Raw genomic sequence first — 27166 nt, 5'->3', positions numbered from 1 at the left:
ATTCTTTTCTCTCTTTTTGTTTTTTGTTTTGTTTTTTAACTCAGCCACAAACTGGGGAACTTGGGGCAAATCTGAGCCACGCTCTCCTTTGGGGGCAACGTGAATAGCATGGTGCTGAAGGGGGTTTGCCCACTGTCTGGCGTGTGGTCACCCAAGGAAAAGGGGAATAAAAATATTCCCTGTGCCAGTCCTGTCTGCTCATTGCCCAGCATTAAAAGAAGCCACTAAGTGTCCTGGAGCAAAAACACAAGCACCCTCTGAATGGGCAGATTCACACGCATTTCTCAGCAGCCTCTGCAACTCCATTCCTCCATCTGCAAAACAGAAACACCATCTCTCTCTCTTCACGAGGCACTTTGATATCTCTACAGCAAAGCAGGGCGAGGGAGGGCTGTTTACCTTCCCGGAAACAGGGAGCAGCATTTACACCCAAAACAACAACTGCCTCAGCACAAAATACCGGGGGAGAGGGAGCAGTTGCAGACACAGCAGGAACGGCTGTGGATTCAAAAGACGAGGAGGACTAGAAAATAGCTTCAAACACCGCAGGGATTTAAAAAAGTCATAGGACCACATGGTTTCTTGGCCCATTTAAGAGAGTTCTTCATCCCTTCATCCCACACAGCAGTTGTTCCTGCCAGATCACCGCCTGCCTGGGCTGCTAGGTTAATTTTATTGCTGGAACATTGAAACAACCTTCATTTGCAGGGGGGAGGTGGGAGGGCTCTGCCGTTTAACACTTGGCTGCATTCATGCTGTGATTAATATCACCCGATGCACAGATACCAGATGTTCTTAGGGCAGGCTGGAGCGTATCCTAAATTGCACCAAGATGGAATTTTTGGGCAATTTTCAGGGAGTGCTGAGGGCAGGCCTAATATGAGAGCAGAGATGTACATAGGTACGCCAAAAAAAAGAAAGGCCATGGGGTTATGGCACCGGTCATAACCCCTGGGCTGGTTGCAGTGCCATCGGCTGCACTTCTTATAATCAACAGCTTGTCATTTTGGGGGCAACTACTCCGATTCCTGTTCTTCAGTGGGTCACAAGCCTCCAATTTCCACATGTTCACAGCAAAAAAGACTTCATTTTTGCCCCTGCCTCTGCTGCTAGCCTGGAGCTTCAGCCCAAGGAGGGGATTGCTTGTACAGAAACAGCAAACACTTGTAAGGTTTGACCTCTCCACACCGCTTCCCCAGGGTCCCGCTGAAAGCCCACTCCAAAGCAAACCCCCGCAACCAAGCACCTCACTCCATCAGCAGCTTCTCCCCACCCCTGTGGGGCTTCCTGCTGGGAGGAGCGCCCCGGGATCACCCACATGGGCATCCATTTAATTAGAACCAAATCCTATCGTGTTGGAGACAGAGTCATTCCAGCTTTTTGGAGGCCACGCACTGCCCTGCCATACAGCTGACCTCCATCAGGGATACTTCTCCTGGCTCACTGCTGGGTGCAAGGTGATGGGGCCCATCTGCTCACGGCGACTGGAGCTGAGAACCACGGCCTGTCCATCTCCGGCGTCACACAACTCAACGCTTGCTCTGGGGGGGAGCACCTCTCTGTGCAGAGTGGCCACAGAGCAGCATTGGCAGCGAAGTCTCTCTGCAGCTCACTGCAGCTCTGCGAGCGTGGAGGGGCTCAATGGCAAATACTGAGGTCCAAGTCAGGAGGCAATTTGCTGGAGCATCTTCAGCATGGTAAAACAACATGATGCCCCAAAACCTCACCAGGGGACTTCAGAGACCTCTCACTCTTTCTTCCTGCTCTGCACCGTTCCTGCTGATGTACCCACGAAATGAATTCAGGCAGTACCAGGACCTGCTGGTTTTCTCTTGTCTTCTTTGCCTGGGTTTGGTCGCTTGGAGCTGAGAGGATCATTCTCAGGTTCCCCAAACCAGGTCATCCACATACTTAACCACACAGAGGTTGCCAGGCTGTGCTTCACGCCCCACTCAGCGCTGGGTGCTGCTGACTATGTGACTGGTGGCAATTGCTAGCACTGGTGTCACCAGGGCTCATACCACAGAACATGAACCAGAGAATAAAAAGAGGGTCCAGGGCAGAAAAAAAACAGTCAGTACTGGCTGTACTTCTGCTGTAGGCATGAAAAGAAGCAATGAAAAAAAGCATTTCCCCTCCCTGAAACTCCATTGCTCCCCGCTGCTGCAGTCGGACACGCTCGTTGCCATCGGGGAAAGCACAGGAGCATGTGTGTGTCCGTCTGTCCGGGCAGGACCTGCAGCGACTGCGGGCGTGAGAAATCCCACATCCTACAGGGCTGCCTTTTTGTTTCTACTGAAACAGTAAGGTCTGGCCGACACCTAAAGACCGGTTTGGGGGGTTTGTTAGAACAGGAAGGAAGGGTAACCTCTCTGCAGGCTCCCAGTCCCTGCTATAAAGAACTTCACCCAAGTGAAGTCTGTCTCTCCTCCAGCTTTTCCCACCACAGAATCGTGTTGTGCATACAAAACCATCGCTGAATCGTGAATTTGCACCAAGAAACCAAAAGTAAAAGATCTCTGTTATTCACTTCTTTGAGCAAAGGTTAAATCCAACCAAATACATCAGCTTTCGTGGACAGGACGAGTGTTTGGCAGCCAGCGGGAAGGAATGGGAACGTGGGAATTCCTCCTACGACTTGGCAACAGGCTCTTCCCCCAGCACGGGAGCTCTCTGGGGTCTGCTCAGCCTCTGTCAGGCTAAGAAAGCCCCTCATTCAAGAGCTCAGTAATCTCGCAGGACATCCTGCCGCTCAAGGAGGAGTTTGGATGAGGGGCAGGATGGATTCAAGATGCCTAATTGTTGGAGAGAGAAATAGGAAAGGCAGCGTGGCAGGCCTGGAGCTGAGGTGTCCTAACCTGCTGTTTTGAGAAACACGTCTCTTCCTACTGAATAAAGAAGAGGTCTACAGCAAAAAGGTATTTAGGCACCTAATTCCAACTAGACTGTAATGGTCCTCAAGAGATTCCAGTATATATATATATAAAGAACCAATATTTGAGAGATGTTTAGAGGGGCAGACCCGCACCACAATCATACCAAGCAGGGAACAATGCACCCAGCACCTGTACGCAGGTCTCACCATCACCATGCCATCCTACGCAGCATTACGTATAAGTAGACTGAGAACAGCACTCAGGACTGAGAGCACGGTGTCCACATACACATGACAGAGGCCAGGAAGGCAGATGGTTGCATTTACTGGGGAAGTGGAGACACCCCAGTTGGTAGGTGCTACTCAGTAAGCTTCAATGGATCATCAGGAACATTCACAGGAGCTGCTGGGGAGACAGCCACCTCTAAGAAAGCAGAGCTTGGCTTTAGGTGTGAATAAAAGAAACATTTCTTCAGACCTACCATGCACATTTGGTGCACATTTGGATTTTGGGGTTCATTTGTACCTGCTCGGCTGTTACACCTAATACCTAGCTCTACAACACCCACTGCCCTAACATCATACCAGCAGATCATACTTTCTGGTCCAGTGGAAGAAGATCCTTTCATGGGATGTATTCAGAACAACTCTCCCGGACACAAACCTGCAGGACACGAAGGGTCCCCCCTCAGCCTTGTCTCCATTTCCTACCAGAACTGGAGAACATGGCTAGGGATGCTCCATCCTGTAAGTCCCACTGGGTGCCCCACAAGTACCCGAGGAGGGGAAGCAGCACCTGTAGCAACGTGTGTCCCTGGATCCGATGCACCAGGCACTCTGCTCCCCACCAGCTTCCCAAACCCTTGTCTCAACACAGCCAGCACAAAGCGGCTGCCAGTCTGAGCCCCATCACCCCACAAAACCAGCACAGCCCCGTAGAGAGCCGAGCGCTGCTCGGCGCAGCCTTCCTCCCCAGGCTGCAATCTGCAGATAAAGGCAGCAGCTTCGCTCTGTGACGCTCACAGCCTCTTAAAGGTCACGGACCCTGTTAGGTTTGAGGTTTGTGGTTCTGCAGGATAGAGCTCTCATTTCTAAAACCCTCATGCAGCTGAGAGCAGAGCGCACTGCTGACTTCAGCATGTCCCTGGGGGCCCAGGTCCCCCCACATCTCTGCAGCACTGGGAACACTCTTGGGCCACTCACCATCAGTCATGTTTTTGATCCTGAATGAAAATCATCACCAAGGGCTCCAAGAACAGACCCCAGATCCAGAGTTTGGGATCATTTGCGCAAGGGCTGGGGCGCAAACTTATTTTTCAGATGAAGAGGAATGGGGAAACCAGCTGTGTCTCCAACCTCACTGAGGGAAAGCCATATCCCACCAGGACACTGGACAACTCAAGCTCCTTCAACCCCCTAATAAATCAGCTCTATCATGGGAGGGAAGGAAAGCTTAAGAAACAGCCCTTCTGAAGGGAAGGGCTTGGGGAAGCAGCCACTGCAATGCTCCTGTGGTCTTTTATGGCTCTGGTAACTCATTTGCTGGCAAGACCTCCACCCAAACAATCCACAAAGCACCTCGGCTTCAGCAAGGGCCCCCTGAGAGTAGGAGAGAGGTTACACACCAGGTATTGCTGTGTCTACCAGAAGAGTCAAAACCCCACAGCTCAGCACTGCTCCCTCGCCCCGTGCACTGGTGAACAGGGACCAGCAGCCACATTCCACCAGACTCTTCCTAGAGCCCCAGTACACAGACCCCAGAGCTTCTGGAAAGTGTCCTTAAAATAATCACTTTAACAGCCCTCCAGGTTGCCAGGATTAGGAAATAGGTAAAGCCTAAGGCATAAGAAACAGGAATTCAAATTCAAGGCATGAAAATAGCTGTTTCTTCTCTTTTCATCTCACAGGTTTTGTGTTTGAGGACTGAGGAGCACCAATTTCTGACAGCTTGACCAGGCTAAACTCTCTTAGTCTTTGCCCTTTCAAGGGGCAAAGGTTGGGGACTGGGTTTAGCCCTTGGGGACTGTGGGCTGGTCCAGCACAGCCCCACTCTACCCAATGTGGGATGGATGTCCCACCCTGCTCCCCCTGTGGGGCAGTGCACACAATGTCTGGGCAAGGCAGGATTCCAGACAGTTCTCTCACAGAGACGCGCTAAAACTCACTCCTTGGGCCCCAAATTGCCCATTCATTTCAGATTTAAGACAAGCTGAGTGCTCAACTTTGGCCTCCCTACGGACCTGTGGCCCGGCGAGACAAGCTGCCCTCTGCCCCACATGAAGCCTTTCAATGAGCCATTTCCAAAGCTCTTCCCAAACCTTTCCGTGCCTCTCCCACTGCTGCAGCCCCGGGGCTCCACGTCCCTCTGCGGGAGCCGTGGGAAGGAGGGCACGTCCCGCGTGGGGACATGTTGACTCTCAGTCACACGAAAGGATGGGCTGGGAGGGGGACCATGGGGGTCAGCCAAGAAGAAGAAGAAAAATAAATAAACCACACAGCAATTTACACAGCGGCATTTGCTCCTTCCTGCAAACCCACATTTTCACCACAGCTGCTCAGCAGAAACTGAGGATGCTGAATTGCCTGAAGGGCTCCAGGACACTTCTGTGGAAGGATGTTTCTTTTTCCCATTAATTCCTCCCCATCCACACTCCCCGAGGACACCTGGAGCCCCACAGACCCAAGGATGCTGTGTGGGTATCTGCTTCACCAGCTCCATCCAGGATGGGGTGCACAGGGCAGCAGCAGGCTTCGACCCAGCACCATTTGGAACTGCGAAGCCTTTGCATCCCCTCTCTGTCCTGTGTGTCCATCCTCCTGGTCCCCGCACAGTGCTGAAGTCATGTAGGCAAATGAGGGAGGCTCTGAGGCAAATAACTGTACTTCTGCCCCAAAACAGCCACCCTACCTGCCCCTTTGGTCCTGCAGGCCCAACACAGCCCACCCAGTCCACTCCTGCCCCCATGAAGCTATGCCAGGACCACGGCTGGTTCACACCCCCCCTGAAGCTTTAACCAGCCCCAGCACATTGTGCAAGAACAGTGGGCACCACTGATGTATGACTGGGCTGCATACACAGCTTTCAACCAGCTGTAACTACTTTGGGGATTTAAATCAGCCTCAGCTTCCCCTCCCCCAAGTCTGCTGGCCAAAGCTTTCCCGGGGAAAAGTGCCCCATGGAAAAACACACAGGGTGTGCCTAGCCAAAACTCCAGCCCCAAGGGCTGTGCTGCTGGGGGTTTAGTGGGATTATGTGCCATGGTGAAAGGTGAGCATCAGCAATCCACACCACCGACCTCCCCAGGCACAGAGCTGCTTGCTGAGGGTGGCACTTACCCCCTCCTGATCCTCGCTCCTGCGGAGCGGCCAGGGGTCCCACCACCCCATGTGAAATGGTGCAGGAAAAGAAGGGGTCAAGGAGGAAAGCTAGGGAGGAGGATGTTGGAGCACAGCATAATGCTCCATTCATGGGAAACCCGCCCGGGAGGGCACCCACACACTCTACTTCTGCTCCTGGAGCTGGAACAACACCTCCCAAAGTGACTCAGTCCCAGCACGGGACTAAGAGGTCTAATTTTTTTTTTTCCATTATGAGCAATTTTATGATTCTCAGTGACAGTTAGGGAGAAGACAGTGTGATTGAGCTCAGACCAGGCCAAGGTGCTGCAGAAAAAAGCTCTGAACCATACCCTGCTTGCTCTGCCTGCAGCCCTGCAGCTCCCACCTCATTCCTCCACTGCAGCTGTGGGCTCCCAGCCACATGGCATAAGCATTTTTTAGCCAACTGATAACATTTTGAGTAAAAATTACCTAAATATCCATGCTCCAGCCAACAAACTGGGGTTTGGAGAAGCTTTCCATAACAGGGCAGTAATCCCCAGCAAGCTGAATTACATCTGAAGATGCGACACCCATCAGAGAGCTCCAGCGAGGACCACCCTGCCCTGCAGAGCCGCTGCCCTCCCCTCCTCGCTGCCTGCCCTTCCCCACGCCGCCTGCACACAGATACTCTCATCTCTCTTCTGCCCTTGTGCACCTCTGTCCTAGACAGACAGACAGACAGCTGCTATTCCCTGCCTGGCCAGGTAGATGGTGCTCAGCCAGCATGAAGTGGGATATCATCCGGGCTGGAAGAATTAAATTGCCTCTGATTAAGCCAATAACTCAACGTGGTTTCCGCTGACACATGCGGAAGGTTCCGCTCCAGCCCCAAACAAATGGGACCCACTCATATCCTGATCATCTATTTTAAACTTCTGCCTTTCACTTTGGGCTAGAAATGGCAGATAACCTGGTAGCAAACATTTCATCAAAACCAGTGCCTTCGCAACTCTCATTTTCTACTGGAAATTCACTCCGCTGACGCTTTGCCCCCCACCTTTGACCAGCTCTCCCCACAAATTTCCCACAAAACCAAAACACCGCAAAGCCCAGTGGAGCAGGAAACGATTTGCCCATTTTTCCCCCTACAAAGTTGGGGGTGGGGGGGGCCGGGGGGGCACCAGCAGGGCCCCTCGTCCTGCCGGAAGCCGGCAGGCGCAGGCAGCGGGGGGGTACAGGCTTTCCATCACGTCACCCCAGGGTCGCTCTCCTCTGCCGTGCCGGATGTAGGATGTCTAATATTTCTCCAGTTCTGTTTTAACACTCACACCATCTTGGGAGCAGGAAGTTTAAGCCATTTCCTGCAAGGCATTGCTCTGCCCTTCAAATATTTTCAGCCTCCGTGAAAGCTGTTTAAAAACCAAGCCTGGCAGCTGGAAGTGCGAAATCAGAGGAGGGGCGTGTTGAGGGAAAACTCAGTTTGTGAAACCTATCCAGTCCCCACTGCCGTAGAGCAGTAAAATAAATATTGCCGCAGGCAATGAAGAGAAAAATTAATTTTGTATGTCTAAAACCAAGGAGGAAAAGCAGAAACTCAAAACAATGTTCTCCGTGTCCCTCCCAAGGGACACAGCGCTGTTCCCCAGCAGAAAGGCAGAGCCATGTCCCCCCTTGTCTCTGCTGCCTGTGATTTGAGGCTTTCCCAGCTTTGCTCTTCCAGCAGAGCCCAAACAATGGTTTTGGTTTGCTTGCTCTTCAAATAACAATCCCATAGACAGTTTGTCCCACAGATGGGTTGAAATAAATCCCAAGAGACCCTTCCCTCCACTCTGTGGAGCAATTTCAGGCTGTGCCAGGGCAGAGCTGTAAAGCCCAAAGACCCAGGTCAGCAGAGCTCAGCCCCATCCCCATGTCACCCTCTCAGCAAGGAGGAGTCACCGCTCAGCCCCATCCTTTCTCCCCCTGCTCGAGGCTGTGCTGTGCAGCATCCTGGAGAGCCCCTTTTCCAGAAAGAAGGACCCTGGCCACCCTGCCCAGGGGTTTTTGGACAGAGCAGGACTGAGATTGAAGACATTTGGACAGAGTAGGAGTGTGCCAAGCAGGAGCAGTCAGGAGGAGGAGGAAGGTAACACTCTTCTTTCTGTTTGCTTTGTAGCAAAGGACAGACACAGCCAACAGCACAAGCCCGGGGATCCCCTCTGCTACCACAGTGGCTTCACAGAGGAGATGCATCACGAACTGGGCTGGTAGTCATGGGGCCAGGGGGGCAGCAGAAACAGACCTTCCTCTCACTACTTCCTCCTCTGCTCCTCTCTTTCATAACCCATCCTCCTTACTGCTTTCCTTTATAACCTAATGGGGATTTAAATAAGAAGATGGTTTTACTGCACGGTCTGAGCTTCAGAGATGTGCCCAGGCATTGCTGAGGAGGGGACAGCATGGACGTGCCAGATGGTGATGGAGAGCCCTGGGGCAGGATGAGCAAGGGCACACTGCTGCTGGTGACACCTGGGCTAGCTTCAGCCCCAGGAGGAGGAAAGAAAAGAAATCCCCCGGGGTTCCACACAAACACAGGCTCTGGGGAGATGCTGGATGATGGTGGCCAAGAAGGGAGGCAGATGGATGGCAGCCCATCGCCTGCTGCTGTCCCTGGCTGCTCCAGCCCACATGTCACACGTGAACACTGGTTATCTCCTCCCAGCTCTTCTTCTCCAGGTGACATGCACAGACACATGGCCTTTCTACAGGGAAACAAAGCCAAGCCCCAGGGCCCATGCAAAGGCTTCTGCTTCACCAAGCTCCCACCCACAAAGCTGCTCTTTTGCAAGATTTTTCTGCCCAGGAACCAAAGCCACGAAGCAGAGAGGAAACCCCAGAACTCCTTCAGGGTCCAACAGGAACCCTTCACCTCCCAACCTCAGGGTGTACATTCCTTGGTTGTAAGTAAACTTTTATTTACTATACAAAGTAGGGCAAGGAGGACCGTTTCCCCAAGGGATGGTAGGAGGAGCATCAACATTATGGCATGATCTCAGATTTCATCTGACTCCACAACGCAACTCCTGGAGACCTCAGTAGGAGCCACACAGGGCATGACAACATCTCTCCTGTGGCCACATCCCACCCAAGTCCTGCTTGTCTCATTATTTCCAGTCCAAACAGGAGTTTCTCTAGGGCACAGCTTTGCCTAGTCATCCTACGTCCACAACAGCCAGGTTTGGAGAGAGCATGGCTGGAGCAAACTCACATCCCATAGAAAAACACACAACTGAGGTCCGTCCTCTGCTGATGAATCACGATGGATCTAATGTTGCCCTCCAGGACCACCAGTGTCTCCCTGCTCCAGCATTGATGTGCTGCATTATCAAGGTCTCCGTCACATTTCAGAGCACTGAACTACCTCAGGCATCATCCTCAGCACTCAACTGCATCCTCCTGTCTTCTCCAAGGCCACCAAAATGGGTGGACAGGGGACCTCAGGGGTGGTGTGACCCTAGGGGAGGCCTCAGCAGCCTGTGAACTCGGCCTCCCACTTCCACCCTCTTTATCTGCACGTTGGGCTGCAGGAGGAAGCGAGTTCAGCCAGAGTTTGTCTAAACAATTATGTTTTATCAGAAAAGCTGCTCAGATCTACTCCTTCTTCCCAGGACAAATCTGGACAACTCCAAGGTTGTCCAGATCTCCATTCTCCTTCCAATCTGCACAAGATGGAAGCAGGGGAGGAAGACATGAGGCAAAGAGCATCCAAACAGCCCGCCCGTGTCTGCTCCACCTCCCTCAGTGTCAGCAGTCTCCATCGCTCATAAATCAGAGGCAGCATCCATCCCCACATCTGCTCCCCACATATCCAAAGTCTGCCTTCCAAATCCTTTTTTCCCCTCCAAATGACAGAATTTTCAAATTTAGGAGAAAGCAGACCGAAGAGCAGATTAGACTGAAGAAGGTTCTGATACAGAAACCATTTGATACCCTCCCTCCCTCTCCTGCACAGCTGAGCACCTCTCTCTTTGCAGAGCCACTCCAGTAAGCTGGGCAGAGCAGCTTCTCCCACCCTGCATGACCCCACGGCACCTCTATGACCAGGACCAGCAATTTCCTTATCACCATCTGAACCTTGAAGAAGAAGAGAGGACTCAATGAAAGGACCAAAGCTGAGGCATGTTGCCACGTTCACCAGCTCCTTGCTACAAAAGGAGAAATGGAGCGAGTAAAGGGATTCACCCAGGACAATGAGCAAGTGAACAGCAAAAGCAGGACCCGCACTAGGCTCTCCTGCCATCCAACCTGTTGTCATCTTCCCAGTGCTTTTCTGGGTTTAAGTCCCTGAACTTATTCCACTACAGATGGGAGTGAGCTGCTAGTGAACAACCCAAGTACCTCACGCATGTAACGGCAGACAGCAACATCTACACCATAACAGCACGAGCCTGTGCATGCATAGCTGCAGAGACTGTAACCAAGGACTCATCCTGTACTTCCATGTACCGGAGCTGCAGAGAAGGGTTCAGAGGACACAACCACTTTGGTGCATTAGTAGAAAGCAGCACAGCCTCCCAGACTGGAGCAAATAATAAGCAGAGTAAACAAAAATTCCCATCTAGAGTCATAACATGCAGGGGAAGTAAACACAAGCAGTGGCTCCAGCCCAAACTGGGTAGGGCAATACCTGTGAAGTCCCTTCAGATCTACCCATCACGCATGAAATATGCCCAGGTGAATTCATGTGGGCATTAAAAGCAATGCCCTACAATTTCACACTTGTGAGCTACCATACAGTTGTAACTGAGAAAGCTCCTTTCAAGAGCTTATGCATCATTAACTTTTATCACTGCCCTCTCCTCCTAGGCACCATACCCTTTTGGATTCCCATCTAATCTTCCTTCCCCAAGATCTCCCACAGTTGAGCTTTTCTTTGAGAGAGGGAAGGAATGCGTATCTCACTCCATGCACAGCAAGAGGAGAAGGGAGAAGATAGTCATCATAAAAAGTTAAAAGTACTATTGATAAGCATCAAAGACAGTCTGACCCATGCACTTAAGTAAATGATTGTCCACAGCGACCTGTCTGCAGAACAACCTGACACAAGGGGACCAGGCTTGCTGGGGGACTGTCAAACACTACTAATAACAAGGGATTAGTGGCTTGCACAGTTCCGTCGTGCTGCAACATCCCTTTTCACCTCCATCTATGACTCGGGAAATAATATAGAAGAGTAAAATTTGTCTCACCCAAATGGAGGCATGTCCAGCTGAACTGATTGCACGGGCACTCTTTACATTCAGCAGAGAAAAATAAACCCTTTGAGGACACAATTCACACCAGCCTAAGGGAGACATGCAGACAATTAGCTCAAGTGCAGACATCTCAAGTGAGACAGGGTGAACGCCATGCAGTACGTACGGATGAAGCTGTGTGCAAGGGATTCACTGAGAGCATTCCCTGCAAAGGCCTTGCTCACAGATGGACAAGAGTTGAATTCACAAAGAGGCAAAAGGAGGTAGGTGCTCAGTTCCCACTAAGTATTTTGGGACTCCTTGGAAACACTACCCAGGGAGCACGCTAGAGCTGCACACAGACAGGATCTGCAGATCCAGAATTCAGAGAACACCCAGAGGCTGTTAAGACCACCCAACTCAGACACAACCTGGACACCACTCTCGGGTGGAAAAGCTAAACGTAAATCCAAGGTTATGCTGGTATTTGCTAGTGCATCAACAACCTCTGAACTTCAAGGTGTTGAAGAATGCTTCGTTTCAGTCATCTGTCATCCCTGTTGTACAAATTGCCTTTGCTATGCAAAATCAACACACTGCTTCCGCACAGAAGAAACTGCGGACAATACAAGCTGAGGAGCCAAGCAACTGAAAATCCCCACACTGTCACTCCTGAGCTGGCACAGCAACCTTAGATGGCTTGTTAAAATTATTTGCTTTTCATAAATGCATAAACATCTGCAAAGATTTGTTGTTCACAAAATGTTTTGGACCAGACCCTTTGGTCTAGCTTTGTCTCTCAATATGTCCAGTACTATCTTCATGCCAAGATAAAACAAAACAATTCAAGAGAGTGAAATATTTATGCATGTGACCCTTCAGAAATGCAGGAACTTCTACTCAGAGACCCATTCAGAAGACCAGCAAAATGAATGGCCCAAATTCAACTAACACAAAGGAAAGCAGCCTTCTCCCAAGTCCCTCCTTTAAAACCTGTAACAGATGTAAGAAAAATTGGGCCCAAAGTAGTCTGAGCACAGGCTGCAGTCCAAGACCAGCTGCTTCTTCCATTTATAGCCACATTCACTTCAGCTTCGTCACAACATCTTGGACAACACAAAAGTGTCTGTGGGCCTGTTTGTTTGCTGGAGGAGTAAAGAACACAACTGACTTGCTGTCAAATTATCTTTTCTGCTCACAATGATGTTTGATCTTCTCAAAACAAAGTTATCTCTCTATAATCTCCACTTGGTTCCTCAAGTCCCCTTACACAGTTTATAGAGTTGGCACCGTACCCAGCCTATGGTGTCCCTTCAACTACCGGCCAACAGAAACATTTCAGGCAGGGACAGAGGTCTAGAAATAGTTTAGAAGAAAACTATTTCTTAACTACAGAAGGTTCATCACCATTGCCATCGCTTCCCTCCCCCAGCAGACAAGTCACAAAACGAGCGGCCAGGCCTTACTGCAGGAGATCAAAGCAAACTCTCAATTTATCTTGGTCAAGATAACGGATTTTATTTGCCTTATCAGCCTGAAGGATGATTAACCTAAATGTGAGAAAGCTTGAAGATGCCAAGGGAGTTGATGGGCGGGGAACATGTTCCCCAGCACGATTGCCATGGGCTCCAGACATGCAGATACCAGAATATAAACAGAGAAAGTCTTGGGTCTGGTTCATACACACCACCCTCATCCAGGGCTGCATCTCCCCATTGCTGCCAGCATCACTCGTACATCCACAAATCCAATGTCAGGCAGGAGCGCTCACCCGCGTTTCTTCAGGGGCTGTCTGGAAGGCAGCGGCTGCCCCGGTTTGTGTGCACGGAGGTGAAGAGCCAGGAGGGTCCTGCAGCTGCACAGGGCTCACACCCCAACACGATGAGCACAGACCCCACGAGCCTAGAGAGAGCCAGCACTGCAGGTGCCGTGCAGTTGGTCACCTTCTGCCTGGAACAGGAGGCTTTGACTTCTTCAGAGACACGTTCAGCCTTAGATGCTTCCTGCAAGGTTCAGGAAGCAATGACACTGATGCACAACCTACCCCACAGACCAACCCAGCAACGGAAGAGACCGGCCAGGTCCTCCGCCCAGAGCCAGGAGGACTCTGCAGCTCAGCATCCACAATTTGCCCTCTCCTGGTCTGAAATTATGTGAGGCAGGGAAGGGAAGTGGGAACCATAAGGTTTCCTATGGGGAACTATTTCTTTGCATAAAGAACCTCCACTGGGGAGATCACTGCTTTTCCTACGGGTCCCCAGGGACTTCCAACAGGGCAAACGAATTCTCTGTGATTGCACTCGGGTCTGGCTGCCTGCAGTGAGAGCGGGGACAGGCAGCCCCGGTGCCCAGGGCACACCCTGTGTGGCTGGAGCCCCCACACGGGACCAGTATGGCATACACATAAAATGTGTCCAGCAGACACAAAGAAGGGGACACGTTAATGCCAAGATGACCAGAGCTGCACACGATGTAATGAGTTTGGGAACAGTGTTCCTGGGGGGCAAAGATATGCGGCAGAAATACCATCACACCTACATCACCTGGCCTCCTTCCTGACATCCTCTGTGCCTAAAATACACCCCAAAAGGAACTGAGGTACACTGGAGAGCCAGTGACAGAGCACACGGTGGGAAGGGGAAAGCAGAAAGCACCCAGCCCCCCGCTGCCCTCCCCATGTGGGCAGGAGGCTGGGCATGTGGCCTCCCGGATCCAGCAGCGTCTCTGCCATGGGACACAATCGTCTGCCCCACACAAGCTCCTTCACTCCAAGTCACTGCTGCTGCAGGTCACCATTTTTGCAGATTATCTCATTTTTGGCACCCGAGTTCACAAACTGGGACTCTGCATTTCCCACTCAGCCCCTCCATTTGGTATCTTGGGCTGTAGGCACTCCGCCGTTAAAAATAATAACAACAATAAAAAAAGACTATCCGTAATCTAGCCCAAATGTGTCAGCTGGTTTTAAGGAAATGTTTCCCTACAGCTTTAATCTCTTTGTACAGTTAAATTGCTGTGCTGCTCGGGGAGCTGGAAATGATTACTCACTGCATCTCCACTCAGCCCTGGCCCCTTCACTGCAGGGAGGGTTGCTGTGTTAACAGTCGTTCAAATCCCTCTAACCCCGAGCTCCAGCAAGGCAGCCCAGCCCCATGCTCGGCATCACCCTTGCAGGAGAGCACAGAACAGTCACCCCAAGGCTCGGGTGGCTTTACTTCTCCATCCCTGGGCATCCACGGCAGGATGGAGGCTTTGGGGGGACACAGGGCTGCAGCCCCCATCACAGCTTCCCCAGCACACAGCAACGGGTCCCTAGTTTTCAAATATATATTAGCTCAGTTGATCTAAAAGTTTTTCTTCTTTATTTTTGTATTTTTAAAATTTTAGCTCAACTCTAAGGGAGCCTCTAAAATAGCAAGTTCTAAAGGAAAGGCTTTCCATAGGAGTCCAAGGCTGGAAAAAAGAGTGAAAAAGTTGAATTGCTTCACTCTCCTGATGTCATCCTGCTTGTTCTGCAGCTTGTGTGGAGACAAAAAGGATCATCAGATCAAACTGGCTTTCACTTCTCATCTGGGATTACCTCTAATCCATCACCTGAGATCCCAGAACTGAGCCTCCCAGATACAAACAGGTTCAGATTTGGGGGGGGAGCAGAGACAGAGTATTAAACTGAAGTAGAAAACATTAACTTTTCTGGGATCAACGTCTTCCCCCCTTCAAATCCAACCACCACCACATTGCAAGGCAAAAAGAACAACAGAAGAACAAGATGTTCAACCATGCATGCAAAATGCCAGCAACGGGGGATACTGAGGCAGGAGGACGTGGCAGGATTAGCCACGATGGACTCGATGTAGCTCTTCCTGAGGATTCATGTGTCCCACATCCAGCTCCGGAGGAGCCATCAAGATCCCTCCTTTTTGAAGGGCTGGCGGAGGTCTCTGAATGAAGTTTGGCTGCTCTGATAATGATTCCACTTTCCTTTCCTGGGCAGCCTCACTCAGCTGCAGTGGCAAGGAGGTCAGTGTGGCAGGGCCATGGGGGACATCCCAGGCAAAGCCACTGCCCAGAACAAGCCAGGGAGGAGGAAGAGGGTCAGAAGCAGGAGGTGACAGGGGCTGAGCAAGCCAGCACCCCACTGGCTGCACTACTAGCAAGGGTTATCAAAGCAGGACCCAGGTGCCAGGCAAGGGCAGCGGGAGGGCAGGCGGGGGGGCACAGCCCCTGTCTCAGCCCTCCATCATGCCAGCTCCGCAGCGTGGTGCTGCGGGGAGGAACCAGCTCCAGCCACGCTGGTGCCAGCACTGTGCACCCCGCTCAGACCTGCCCCACGACACAAGAAAGGAACGGGCTCGGCCACCAGCACCAGCCTGGGCTAGCACCCAGGGCTGGGGGTGAACCACTGCCACGGCAGGAGCTCAGGAGAGGTTATCACCACCCACGAGCACTCGTATTTAGGTATTAAGATTTGGTAAGTCCTACGCAGTGACGACAGACTCCTGCAGTGTCTGAGGCTGAGGGTTCAGAAACAGCACTTCCGTCACCTTTTTTTTTTCCTGCTTATTTTTACTTGATTCTGTCTCTTTCTGTCCTTTGCATATTCTCCCCTTGCCTACGCCCACTGCACAACCCTGCTCAGATTTCTTGCGTGACTCTGACTACAGCAATCCACATTGTCCGGTCATCCCATCACGTTTCCACGTGCAGTGGTACATCGCACCCATGACGCACACCCATGTCCCATCTCCCTACTACCAATGGACCGACTCAACATTAAACCCACAGAAGTGCAGCCAATGCTCCCCAGGGAGTACAGGAAAGCATGAGGCCTCGGAAAGGAAGAACAGGGATGAGAAGGAATATTTCTTGCTCTTCTGCCCCACAAAGACACCTCCTGCCCTCGTCCCACCTTGAGAACCACAGCTCCAGAGCAGGCTCAGCCCACACCACCAGCCAACACCGCCCTAATGAAGTTCAGCGCTGTAATTACTCCTTTCCTTTGTGGTCTGCTCTGAACTGCCAAGCTCTCAGCGACTGCCTTTCTCCTTCGACCGGCCTCTTCCTGCACAACACGCTCTCCTGCATACCTTCGGCAGCAGGACGAGGGGTTATGGGCAAGGCAGCTGAGCCCCGACAGCTGGGCGAAGGCAAGTCCCAGCACAGGGCTGAGGGCAGCTGGAGGCAGCTGCCTACATCCCCTGCTCAGCTGTTTGCACCAGAGAGTCACCAAGCAATGGGACCGAGGAGTGTCCAGTGCCACGGGAGCATCTCTCGGGGTGCCCCAAACCCTGGGAGCAGCAAGAGGGAACAGGACTTCACACCATGTGTGGTCTCTGCTGCAGACATCAGGGACACAACAGTTTCACTGGGGGGTTGTGGTGGGGCCAGAGCTGCAGCAGAGCTGGAAAGCATCGGCAACGTGCCTGCACCCATCTACACAGCTCCCTGAGGGTGCAGCCTCCCCAGAACTCCTCCATGTGCTTACACCAGCAACAAGGAGGGAGGCCATCCACCCATACAGTATCACCCAGGGTGGGTGTTGTGGACTGAGGGGAGGAGTGCCCTGAAACAGGGTCCTGTGTGAGAGTAACCCCGGGGCAACCCTGAGTCACAGCGATGGAGGAGGTTGGGGATGAGCAGGGAGGGGACACAGGCTCTGACAGCAACTCCGGGCTGTACGTCTGTGCTGACACAGAGGGAGAAGGAGCCAGAGCCCTCCCTACCCCTACAACTTTGCCTCCTGGCTCTTCTTGGACTGAAAGCCCCTTTTGTACCAGGACCAAGGGCTGGTTTGCTCTGCAAGGCAGACCTCAGACAGCTGGGCTCTTTGGTAAAACTCAGCCCCAGCAGCTGTCCTGGGCTTCTGGAGTCCTTTTTGATGCAAAGAGCTCTCCCCCTCCCCTGTGCCAGGCAGCTGGGGGATTCAGCAGCTGAGATGGTCTTCTGCTCTTAAAGTGCCCAACCATCTGCGGTTCAGAGCTTGGAAAGCTCAGAGCAGCCCCACCAGCAGGACAAGGCTGAGCACCCTGCACACAGCGGCTGGGGACAGAGAGTCCATAAGGGAGACCCAGGCTAAACGCCACCATTGGGCTGGGTCTTGGGAGTTCAGCCATGCTCAGCTGGAGATGGATCAACCTGCTACCTGCCAGAGGTGTTTATCCACTCTTTAAAATCCAGCTCAGAAAAGCCACACCTAAGCCATACCCATGCACAGCGAGAGAAACCCACTCCAGTCTTACGGATTTGATATCAGCTCCACCACTGACTCCTGACTTGATCTTAGACCATGAGCACACACCAAAACCTGGCCTCTCCACAGACGTGTTACTGCCCTGTGACCGCAGGGCTGCGCCCAGGAAGAGGAGATGGAGCAGGAGCAAGGGACCACCCCACAGCAGGAAAAGACAAAGGCACATGGTCCATCCCTGGGGCCAGGCACGGACCTCCCAGGTCCTGGCTTGGCCACCACACATCATCCCACAACCCCCAGAGAGAGGCACAGGGTGGGGTGGGGAGGTGGTGCCCTCCAACCAGCTGCTGCATCCCTCGCAGGACAGAGCTCGTGGGTGATGGGGAATGGAAAAATAATTAACAGACCAGAAGAGGAAAAAAAAATCTCCAAAACATAAGGGAGAATAAATGATGGCTAGCGGGGGAGGGAGGCTGGCTTTAATATGGGATTAATCAAAACCAAGATAGAGCTAATATAAGCCAGGGCTCCAGTTTAATAACAGCTCTGGTCCATGATGTTATTAAATTTTGGCTCCAAGGGCAAAAAAAAACCCTGACTCCTGCTAATGAAGAGGCGGTTTCTGCCCCACAACCATAAGCAACAACACTAAACAACAAGTCATCACAACAACACATCCACATCCACTGCCTCTCCAATACTTCAGAGGCTTTTCTAGATGCTGCACAGGCGGGTGGGTCCACACACAGGGCCCAAGCTGGCAGAACTGTCACTTTCTGCAAGCACCCAGGCTTTTCACATTTTTTTTTTTTTAATTTCCTTACAGGCTTGATAGCATTTTTTATTCAAACTGACAGCTCTTTCAGCCAGGATAAATCCCGGAAGAGCAGCCATGTATGTAAACACATTGCTCAGATGTTTACAGATCCAAGACCAGCCCCAAAAGGCATCACCACCGGAGCCGAAAGAGCAGCACACAACAGCCAGCACCCCTGCGTGGGCCCTGAGCCCGCAGCAAGGGACGAAGGCAGGTATCAGCCAGCATCTCAGCCTGGCAGCTGCCTGCAGCTGTACTCACCTTCTTCTCTCTTTGGTGGGCTCTCCATCAGCGCCGGCTGCGGCTTTGGCTCTGCTTGGGGAGGCTGGCTGGCCAGGGGAGGCTCCGAGCTCTCCACTTGCCGCGCCGGTGGGACTGGGACCTCGGCAGCCTTTGCTACCTGAATTTCCACGCGCTTGGTGGCCGTGTCAGGCACAGGAGTGTTGACTGTCTCAGCTCTTCGCTGGGGCATCTCAGGGATCTTTGATGCCGGCGCCTCCACCCTCCGGAGAGCCGGCTCCTGGGGCTTGCCAAGGGTGATCTCAGTCCTCCTTGGGGTGGGCTCAGGGGGTTTGTGCCCCAGCACATCTGCTCTTTTGAGGCCAAACCTTGACAACCCTGAGGTGGAGTTCTCCACCTGCTTGGATGAGATGTCAATGGAGATTTCTGTTCTTCTGGACACCGGCTCGGGCAGTTTGGGTCCAGAGAGCTCCACTCTCCTTAGAGGGGGCTTGGGTGATCTTTGGCCCGTGGGGTCCGCATGTCGGGTGGATGGCTCCGAATTCCTGGCACCAAGTTCCTGAAACTTCTGTGTGGAGCTAGACACGGTGGACCTGAGGAGGGGGTTTGGGGTCCGTCTTTGTGGGGTGGAGGAATTTGAAGACTGATCTACCTCCTCAACCTCAAAAGATCTTTTCAGAGCTGAAAAACATGAAAAGGAGTTCAGAATTTAGTTACCAACCACCTGAGCATCTCAAGAGACTCTTACAAGCACCACCTGGTCATAACTCTATTTCTGCTCCTCCACCTGAGGGTTCATAATCCCATTTAAAGTAGGTGGGGACTGAGGGCCAGGACCTGCCTCTTCAGACAAGTTACAAATCCAGTAACAAAACTGGAATCAGAACCAGAAAATTCAACCCCAGAGCAGAAACCATCCCCGCACTGCTCTCCATCCCACCCACACCCCACGTGTGCCCAGAGGGGAGCAGAGGGTCCCATCATGCCAAGGCAGAGAGGAGCACGGCACAGGACTCAGGGGCAGCCAGAGATCCAACTCTCAACACCTCCCTTTCCCTCTCGCATCCAAAGGATGTGCACATAAACACCAGCTTCCCGGTGAGCACTGCCAGCCAAATACAAGCTGGGAACGGGAAAAAAAATCTCAGGAGAGCATCAAATCCATATAAATACAGCAAGAAAACCAAAGGTGGCAGCCACAGAAGCTCATATCCTTAAAAACAAAGCTAGAGATCACCTGAGCCAAAGACTGAAGTGCTCTGAAAACAATGGCATGAGAACCCGATACAAGGAAGGGACATCCTAAAATCTAAATATTGTCATCCCCATTTTACCAACTGAGAAGTTAGGAGCCAAAGAGAGACAGATGCAACATCAAACTGAATGTTCTGATTTATGCTTGCAGAGGCAGCAATCCTGCCTTCACCAAGCCTCAGCACTGCGCAGGATCTGTCCTTGCTCTCAGCTGCAGCACAGCAGACACACAGGTCACCCCCACGCAGTGGGGAAGCACTTGGGACAAGTGCCCGTGGTTCCCCTCTGCCCATCACACGGGTCCCCCTCAGCACACACAGCTCCCTGGCTGGGCAGGCTACATTAGAGTGAAACCCCCAAACCCCCCTGAGCCAGGAGGGTGTCTAAGGAAACCTGATGGATGCTGGTGTCAGACCCTGAGCTTGGGGTCACAAAGTATTGCCAAAGGAAGCCTCCATCCAAGCTTCCATCCCAGTCATGCAGTCAAGGGCCAGGAGCTGCCTGACCATGTCCTGGCTTATGCCTGGACATCCACGTGTCACCCACACAGCCTTTCCCACCCTACTCCAGCCAGTCCTCTTTAAAGAAGTAGATGCCCTTAAGCCCACCAGATGCTCTGCTCCACACAGGAGCCAACCAGGTAGAAACAAAAGATAGAAATGAAAGGCTGAACTTCATAGGAAGGGGGAAAACGCAGAGAATGGCTGCTGGATCCCATCCAAATGCCACGGGCTGCCCATACGCAGCACCCAGGCAGGCACGGGGTCAGGGCAGGATGAAGCAAAGCCCCGGGGTCCCAAAGGAGCATCCACGAGGTGAGGCTGAGCCAGTGTGGTGACAACCTCAGCGTGATGACAGCCACGCTGCTAATGACCAGCACAAGTATCAGGAATGAGTTGACCCATCCTTTACATCAACAGGATAATATCTGTGAGATTTAGCTTTTAAAAACCTGAGCTTCAGGTCGCACAGGACGCCAGGAGTGGGGGAGAGGCTGGAGCACAGCCTCCCCTCCTCCCCGGATGGCCACCCACCCCTGGTGCGGCGCTGGAGAAGAGCCACCGTGCAGGAAGCACCTCCTCTGCTCCACGGGGCTGCTCTGACCCCCCGGACAGGGCCAGAGGGCCTGGGGAGCCGGGGACCCTCCATCCCTCGGACACATCCGTTCGGCGGAGAGGAGCCATCTGGCGCGGCTGGGCCCGGCCGGCGGGACGGGACGGGGGTGTCCACGTGGCAGCCGCCCCGGCTCTGCTCCGCCAGCAGATTGCGAAGGCGGCTGCGGACACCCGCCACCCCCCTGCTCCAGGCAGGGCAGGCAGCAGATGTGGTGCCTCCATCCCGGACAGCAGGGCTGGGGACAGCGATGGCCCCGTCCCCCGGCAGCAGCTCCAAGGGGTCCCAAAGGAGGCGGTGAGCGAAGCGAGACCCTCGGAGCTGAAGCTCACGTGCTGGACAAGCCACACGATGAGGAGGCACACAGGAGTTAATGTCAGGCTTTGGGCTGCTTTCCTTTTTTTTTTTTTTTTTTTTTTTTTTGGAGGGAATGCCCAAAAACTGCTGAATACGAATGCAAGGCTGCAAAACCAGCCAGAATCGGTACAGCAGAGGCTGCGACCAGGAGCCTCCCCAGGATGCTCCATATTAGTGACCTGGCAAAAACCCCTCCCAGGAGCCCCTCCATGCTCAGGGACAGACAGACAGACCTGGGCAGGACACACACCCCTGTCCCAGGTGTGGTTCAGACCCCAACATGGGAACAGCTGGGAAGCGATGGGTGCCTGGGATGGGCTCCTGGCTGGCGTGGGCAGGGAGGGGTGCACAGGACAATTCAACCCCAGTATTAATATTAATATCATCAGTTAATATTAATATCACCAGTTTCCTGATGGGAACAGTAGCACAGCCACTTTACAGCTCCAGAGGAAAGCACCAAAGCACAACACATAACATCCACCGTGTAAAGCTCAGGAAGGGCCCCATGAAGGGCACTTAGTGACAAAACAGTCTGTCCTGCATCTCAAAAATATTCAGACATTGGTAGAAGGAGGGAGGGAGGCAGTAAAGAAAAATAAAAACCTTGTCCCTCCATTTTATCCGTTCTGTCTTCTGAATCCCGTGGAGCCCTCCCAGCCGTGTCACCACTCTCTCGCAGAGAGAGATGCTCTCGGCAGCAATCCTTGCCCCGTGGTCTGTACCTGGCACACCTCATGCACTGCAGGTCTGTGTCTAAGTCTCAGTTCTCAACACCTCCTGAACAATTAATTAAAAAAAAGAAGTCCCACACTTGAGAGCTGTTCTGACTGTGTCTATAACTCTCAGGTCTCCAAAACTGAGCTGGAGCTCAGGCTCTCCAGCACAGTCATTTTCTTTCTCCATCTCACCTTTAATCCAGAAAACAACATTTTAACTAATTTTTCCCAAAAATCCCAAGTTTAAAACAATGTACCAGTCAAGTCCTGTTTGCATTTTGCAGGAAAACAAAGGGAGTGGAAGGGACAACCTGACGGGGAGCCTTTCCCCAGCCTTGAGCAAAGCCAGAGGACACGGCCTGGCCAGGCACTGCCAGCTCTGTGATGGACAGGACCTCAGTTTTATCCACATCAGGCTTTTAACACCAGCTCATCACTCCTCCAGCCAGCCAGCTCAGTCTCCATTTATTCCCTTCAACAAAAGCAGCCTAATAACCTCATGACACATATGTCTGGAGGAACAGTTTGAAAGTAAATGCTCTCAAGGAACCTGATAGCAAAGGAAACCCTGGCAAGCATCTTTCCTTAATGAACATCCCCCTAGAAATTTCTCAATACCAAGTGGTGTGGGGATTTTTTTTTTTTTCACCCAATAACAAGCTTTGGATACAGAGACAGCCCTGCTGACCTCCAGGGTTCACTGCATGAACCATCTCCATTATCTGAGCTCCTTTGAGTCCACCTGCCACTTACCACTGCCAAAGAAATGGTAGCACCTGTGACTGGGTGGTGGGTCACTCAGTGGCAATGCTGGAGCTGCTGCACATGGCTTCAAACCTCTCAAAGTGCCCCAAGCCTAGAGCAAACCTGCCCAACGCCACCAGCATGGTCCTTCTGGAGCACAGCCATCCCTTGCCCTTATCAAAGGGCTGGACTGAATACAACACTCAAAAATGGCTTTTCTCCAGGTCTTTCTGGGCACCGCTGCAGAAAGGAGAAAAAGGTCAGAGCCCAGACACAAAGGGGTTCAAAAAGTCTAAGGAAGAGCTGCAAACCCACGATTACAGCTGCAGGAGACTCGAGCCATCCAAGTAATGCCTCCCATGCCAGTGCTGCGGTCCCAACAGGCAGTAAGGGGCTACTGAGGGGCTGGGCAAGGAACCATCATCCCAAGAGAGTCTGAAATGGCTCAGCACAGTTTCTGGCAGCAAAATCACAAGGACTCCCAGGTCCCAGTGGCATTCCCTCCCCAACGGTGTCATTGACTTGCCGGGGGGACAGCCTGAGAGCTTTCCTACCCACGGCTCTCTGCAGGATGGGAAGTCTACCCCGTGCCTCTGGCTGCACGGGGATTTCAGTACCCAGCCTGCCCTGCCGGCACATTTGGCCACTGCCCTGAGTCCAGCATGGTCTGGAGAAGTTCAAACATCCCAGGCACAACAAACGAGAGGGACTGTGACCAACATGGTTTGTTTCTACCTCTCAGACAGAGACCCACTGCCACGAACATGATCCTCAGGGATGCCACCTTCAGCAGTGGCGGTCCTCAGTGGGTCCCAGCACGGCTGCAGCTCCCCTGCTCCGCATCGCCTCTCTCCTGCTCCTTGCACAGAGAATAGACAAGGAAGCAAAACAACTCTCAAAAAAAGAGAAGAAGCTTAAAAATAGCCTGTCCTGCTCAGAGCCAAGAAAGGAAAGTAAACAGCCTCTGCTCCAGATGACCCTCCTCCCGGCTTCCTGGGGGGAAGCTGGTATGTTCATTACAACAACAGGAGCCGAAGGCAGGGCAGCTGCAGGGCCCTGCACCCCACTCCCACCCGCAGGGTGCCAGGGTCCTACACTGGCCATCGAGGCTCATGCTCCGAGTCCCTGTGCGGCTCCACGTCCACGTGGCCCTGACACTCTGGGCCACGGTGTCCTTGCCCCGAGCAGGGTCCGGGATGGCCATGCTGCAGGGTTATCCCCACTATGATCATTTCCAGGGGATTTTCGGCACTAGCAGGGCTTCCCCAGCCCCACCAGCAGCATCCGATCCACTGGCCAGTTACAGAGGCAGCTGGCAAGGAAAGAGGTGGAGGTGCTGAGCATCGCCCTTCCTTCTCTTCCTCTAGAGGTGTGTGCGCCATGGGGTGTGAGCACAAAACAGTGTTAGCATTGATAGGCACTTCCTTTTAACTGATTCCAAACCAATTCAGGCAGCTCTGGCTCAATCACCATTGCTGAAGGCAGCGACTCCCCTCCCAACAGCAGGGAAAGCCCAAAATCCCCTAAAATGAGATTTCCAAGCACTTCCTTTCAGATGCAACCTTTGCCCTGACAGCCTCTGTCCAAAGCCATCATGCCTGGGGTGGGATCTGCTCACTGCAGTGCCCCTTTGGGGACCACATCTGCAAACCTCTGGACAAAAAGGCCACTGAATTACTCAAGCATGTCCAAAGAAGAGCAATGGAGCTGGTGCAGGGTCTGGAGCACAGGTCTGATGGGGAGAGGCTGAGGGAACTGGGGGGGTTCAGTCTGGAGAAGAGGAGGCTGAGGGGAGACCTTATCACCCTCTACAGCTACCTGACAGGAGGGTGCAGAGAGGGGGGATGAGTCTCTGGAGCCAAGGACCCAGCGCCAGGCCCAGAGGGAATGGCCTCAAGCTGCCCAGGGCAGGGTCAGGCTGGCTCTGAGGAAGGATTTCTGTGCAGAAGGGGCTGTTGGGCGTTGGAATGGGCTGCCCAGGGCAGGGGGGGAGTCCCCATCCCTGGAGGGGTTGAAGAGTCGGGTTGACCCAGCCCTGAGGGATCTGGTGGAGTTGAGAACGGTCAGTGTGATGCTCATGGTTGGACTGGAGGAGCTTCAAGGTCTTTTCCAACCTTGATGATTCTGTGATTCTGAGGTAGTGGCATTTTACTCAGCATCATGTAGCCATGGTCCCACTCTGCAGGGCCAGCTTTAAAAAAGACCAACATTAAGCATGGCAGACAAGGGAGGCATGGGCTTTCCGAGATAGAACCTGCTGCCAGCTGCTCTGCTGGCTGTGCACAGCAGCAGCAGCTCCTGCGAACCTGCAGTCTTGACCCAAATGTGGTCCCTGCCAGCCAGACACTTTGAGGCAAGAAATGCATGCCTTGATCCCCAGCCCAAACACTCCGCAAGCAAGCACAGGGCCCTAGAAGTACCAACATATTTATGCATCTTTATTTTCTGCTGCAGCACTGGGGATGTCTGCACAGTGCGGCCACTGTGTCCTTCCAGTCACCCCACAGCCAGGCACCAGCAGGTCACACGCCACCAGTCAAAGCTGCTTTTTAGGAATCCTACAAATTGGGAAGAGAGGGCAGAGGTCTGGTTCAAATCCCAGTAGCTCATACAACAGCCAAGATTTTTCCAGAGAAGTCACAAGCCAGGGGCACAGTTCAGGCCTCCTATCTACACACTCCTCTTCCAGAAGGCGAGTCGCTCCTCGGGGCTCCCAAACAAGCCAAGGGTGCCCAGATGCCATGAAGGGCTCTGGCTCCTGCCCAAGGGCTCCACATCTCCTAGTGGGAAGCACCAGGGTTACCTGGCACACTGTCCACCATGGCTGTGGTGGTTGATGCCAGGTGCCCACCAGAGCTGCTCTATCACTCCCCTCCTCAGCTGAATAGAGGAGAGAAAATATAACAAAAGGCTCATGAGTCCAGAGAAGGACAGGGAGAGATCACTCAGCAATTACTATCGCAGGCAAAACAGACTTGACTTGGGGAAATTAGTTTAATTTATTACTAATCAAATCGGAGTAGGATAATGAGAAATAAAAAATCCAAATCTTAAAAACACTTTCCCCCCACCCCTCCCTTCTTCCTGGGCTTAACTTTACTCCCAATTTTTCTACCTTCTACACTTCAGCAACACCAGGGGGCAGGGGATGGGTGTTGTGGTCAGTTCATGACCCACAGTCTCTGCCGCTCCTTCCTCCCCAGGGGAGGACTCCTCACACTCTCCCTCTGCTCCAGCGTGGGGTCCCTCCCACAGGAGACAGTCCCACCAACTTCTCCAACGTGAGCCCTTCCCACGGGCTGCAGCTCCTCACAAACTGCTCCAGTGTGGGTCCCTCCCACAAGGTGCCATCCTTCAGGCACAGACTGATCCAGGGTGGGTCCCCCACGGGGTCACAAGTCCTGCAAACAAACCCACTCCAGCGTGGGCTCCTCTCTCCACAGGGCCACAGGTCCTGCCAGGAGCCTGCTCCAGCGCCGGCTTCCCACAGGGTCACGGCCTCCTTGGGGCATCCCCCTGCTCCGCGTGGGGATCTCCACGGGCTGCAGGTGGAGATCTGCTCCACCACCGACCTCTCTGCTCCGGTGCCCAGATCACCTCCGCCCCCTCCTGAGCTGCCCTTGGTGCCTGCAGAGTGGTTTCTCTCCCATAGTCTCACTCCTCTCACCAGCTGCAATTGCTGTCACGCAGCAACTTTTTCCCCTTCTTAAACACTTTACCCCAGAGGCACTACCACCGTCACTGATGGGCTCGGCCTTGGCAAGCGGTGGCTCCGTCTTGGAGCCGGCTGGCATCAGCTCCATCAGACATGGGGGAAGCTTCTAGCAGAAGCCACCTCTGTAGCTCCCCGCTACCAAAACCTTACCGCACAAACCCAACACAGAGGCTCATCCCACTCCACAGCCCAGCTCTGGCACCCTGTGGGACCCAGGGCAGTTCAACGAAAGAACATCTGCTCCTTTTTTCTTCTCTTTCTAAACAGAATACCCAAGTAACAGTTGAGGGGATGCTTTATACAAGGAAACCTCTATGCACAGAGCTCGGGAGGAGACCAAAATAAACAGTGATGGATGCTGGCTCCTCCGGGACCCGCTTCGCAATCGGAGGCTCGGACTCTGTAGCAGCCACAGCGCCCAACTGCTTCCCATTAAACATCCTCTGCCCCTCGTGGTCTCTGTAACCCAGGGGTTAGCTTTGCTTGCTTGCTTAAGCACGGAAATCTTTTCTTGGGTTTTTTTGACACATAAGAGCCTTATGGGACTGGGGCAGCCAGGCGCCCCGTTATTTCACATGATACAATGGTACCGTTTGAGAGCGCTGACT

The 27166-nt window shown here is 52.9% G+C and overlaps 1 protein-coding gene across 5 annotated transcripts in view; it reads right to left on the bottom strand.

Annotated features, from left to right (window-relative positions):
- SEPTIN9 (septin 9) overlaps positions 1-27166 on the bottom strand; it is a 143223-nt gene that overhangs the window by 39292 nt on the left and 76765 nt on the right. For all 5 annotated transcript variants that reach the window (XM_074921710.1, XM_074921712.1, XM_074921715.1 and 2 more), the window contains one exon: positions 18678-19337. In XM_074921710.1, the coding sequence (XP_074777811.1) occupies positions 18678-19337 (660 nt within the window). The remainder of the gene's footprint in view (positions 1-18677; positions 19338-27166) is intronic.

This window comes from Athene noctua, chromosome 18 (genome assembly GCF_965140245.1).
Source record: "Athene noctua chromosome 18, bAthNoc1.hap1.1, whole genome shotgun sequence".
NCBI lineage: Eukaryota > Metazoa > Chordata > Aves > Strigiformes > Strigidae > Athene > Athene noctua.
Note: the sequence above shows the minus strand (reverse complement) of the source record. Positions and strands in the feature narration are given on the sequence as shown.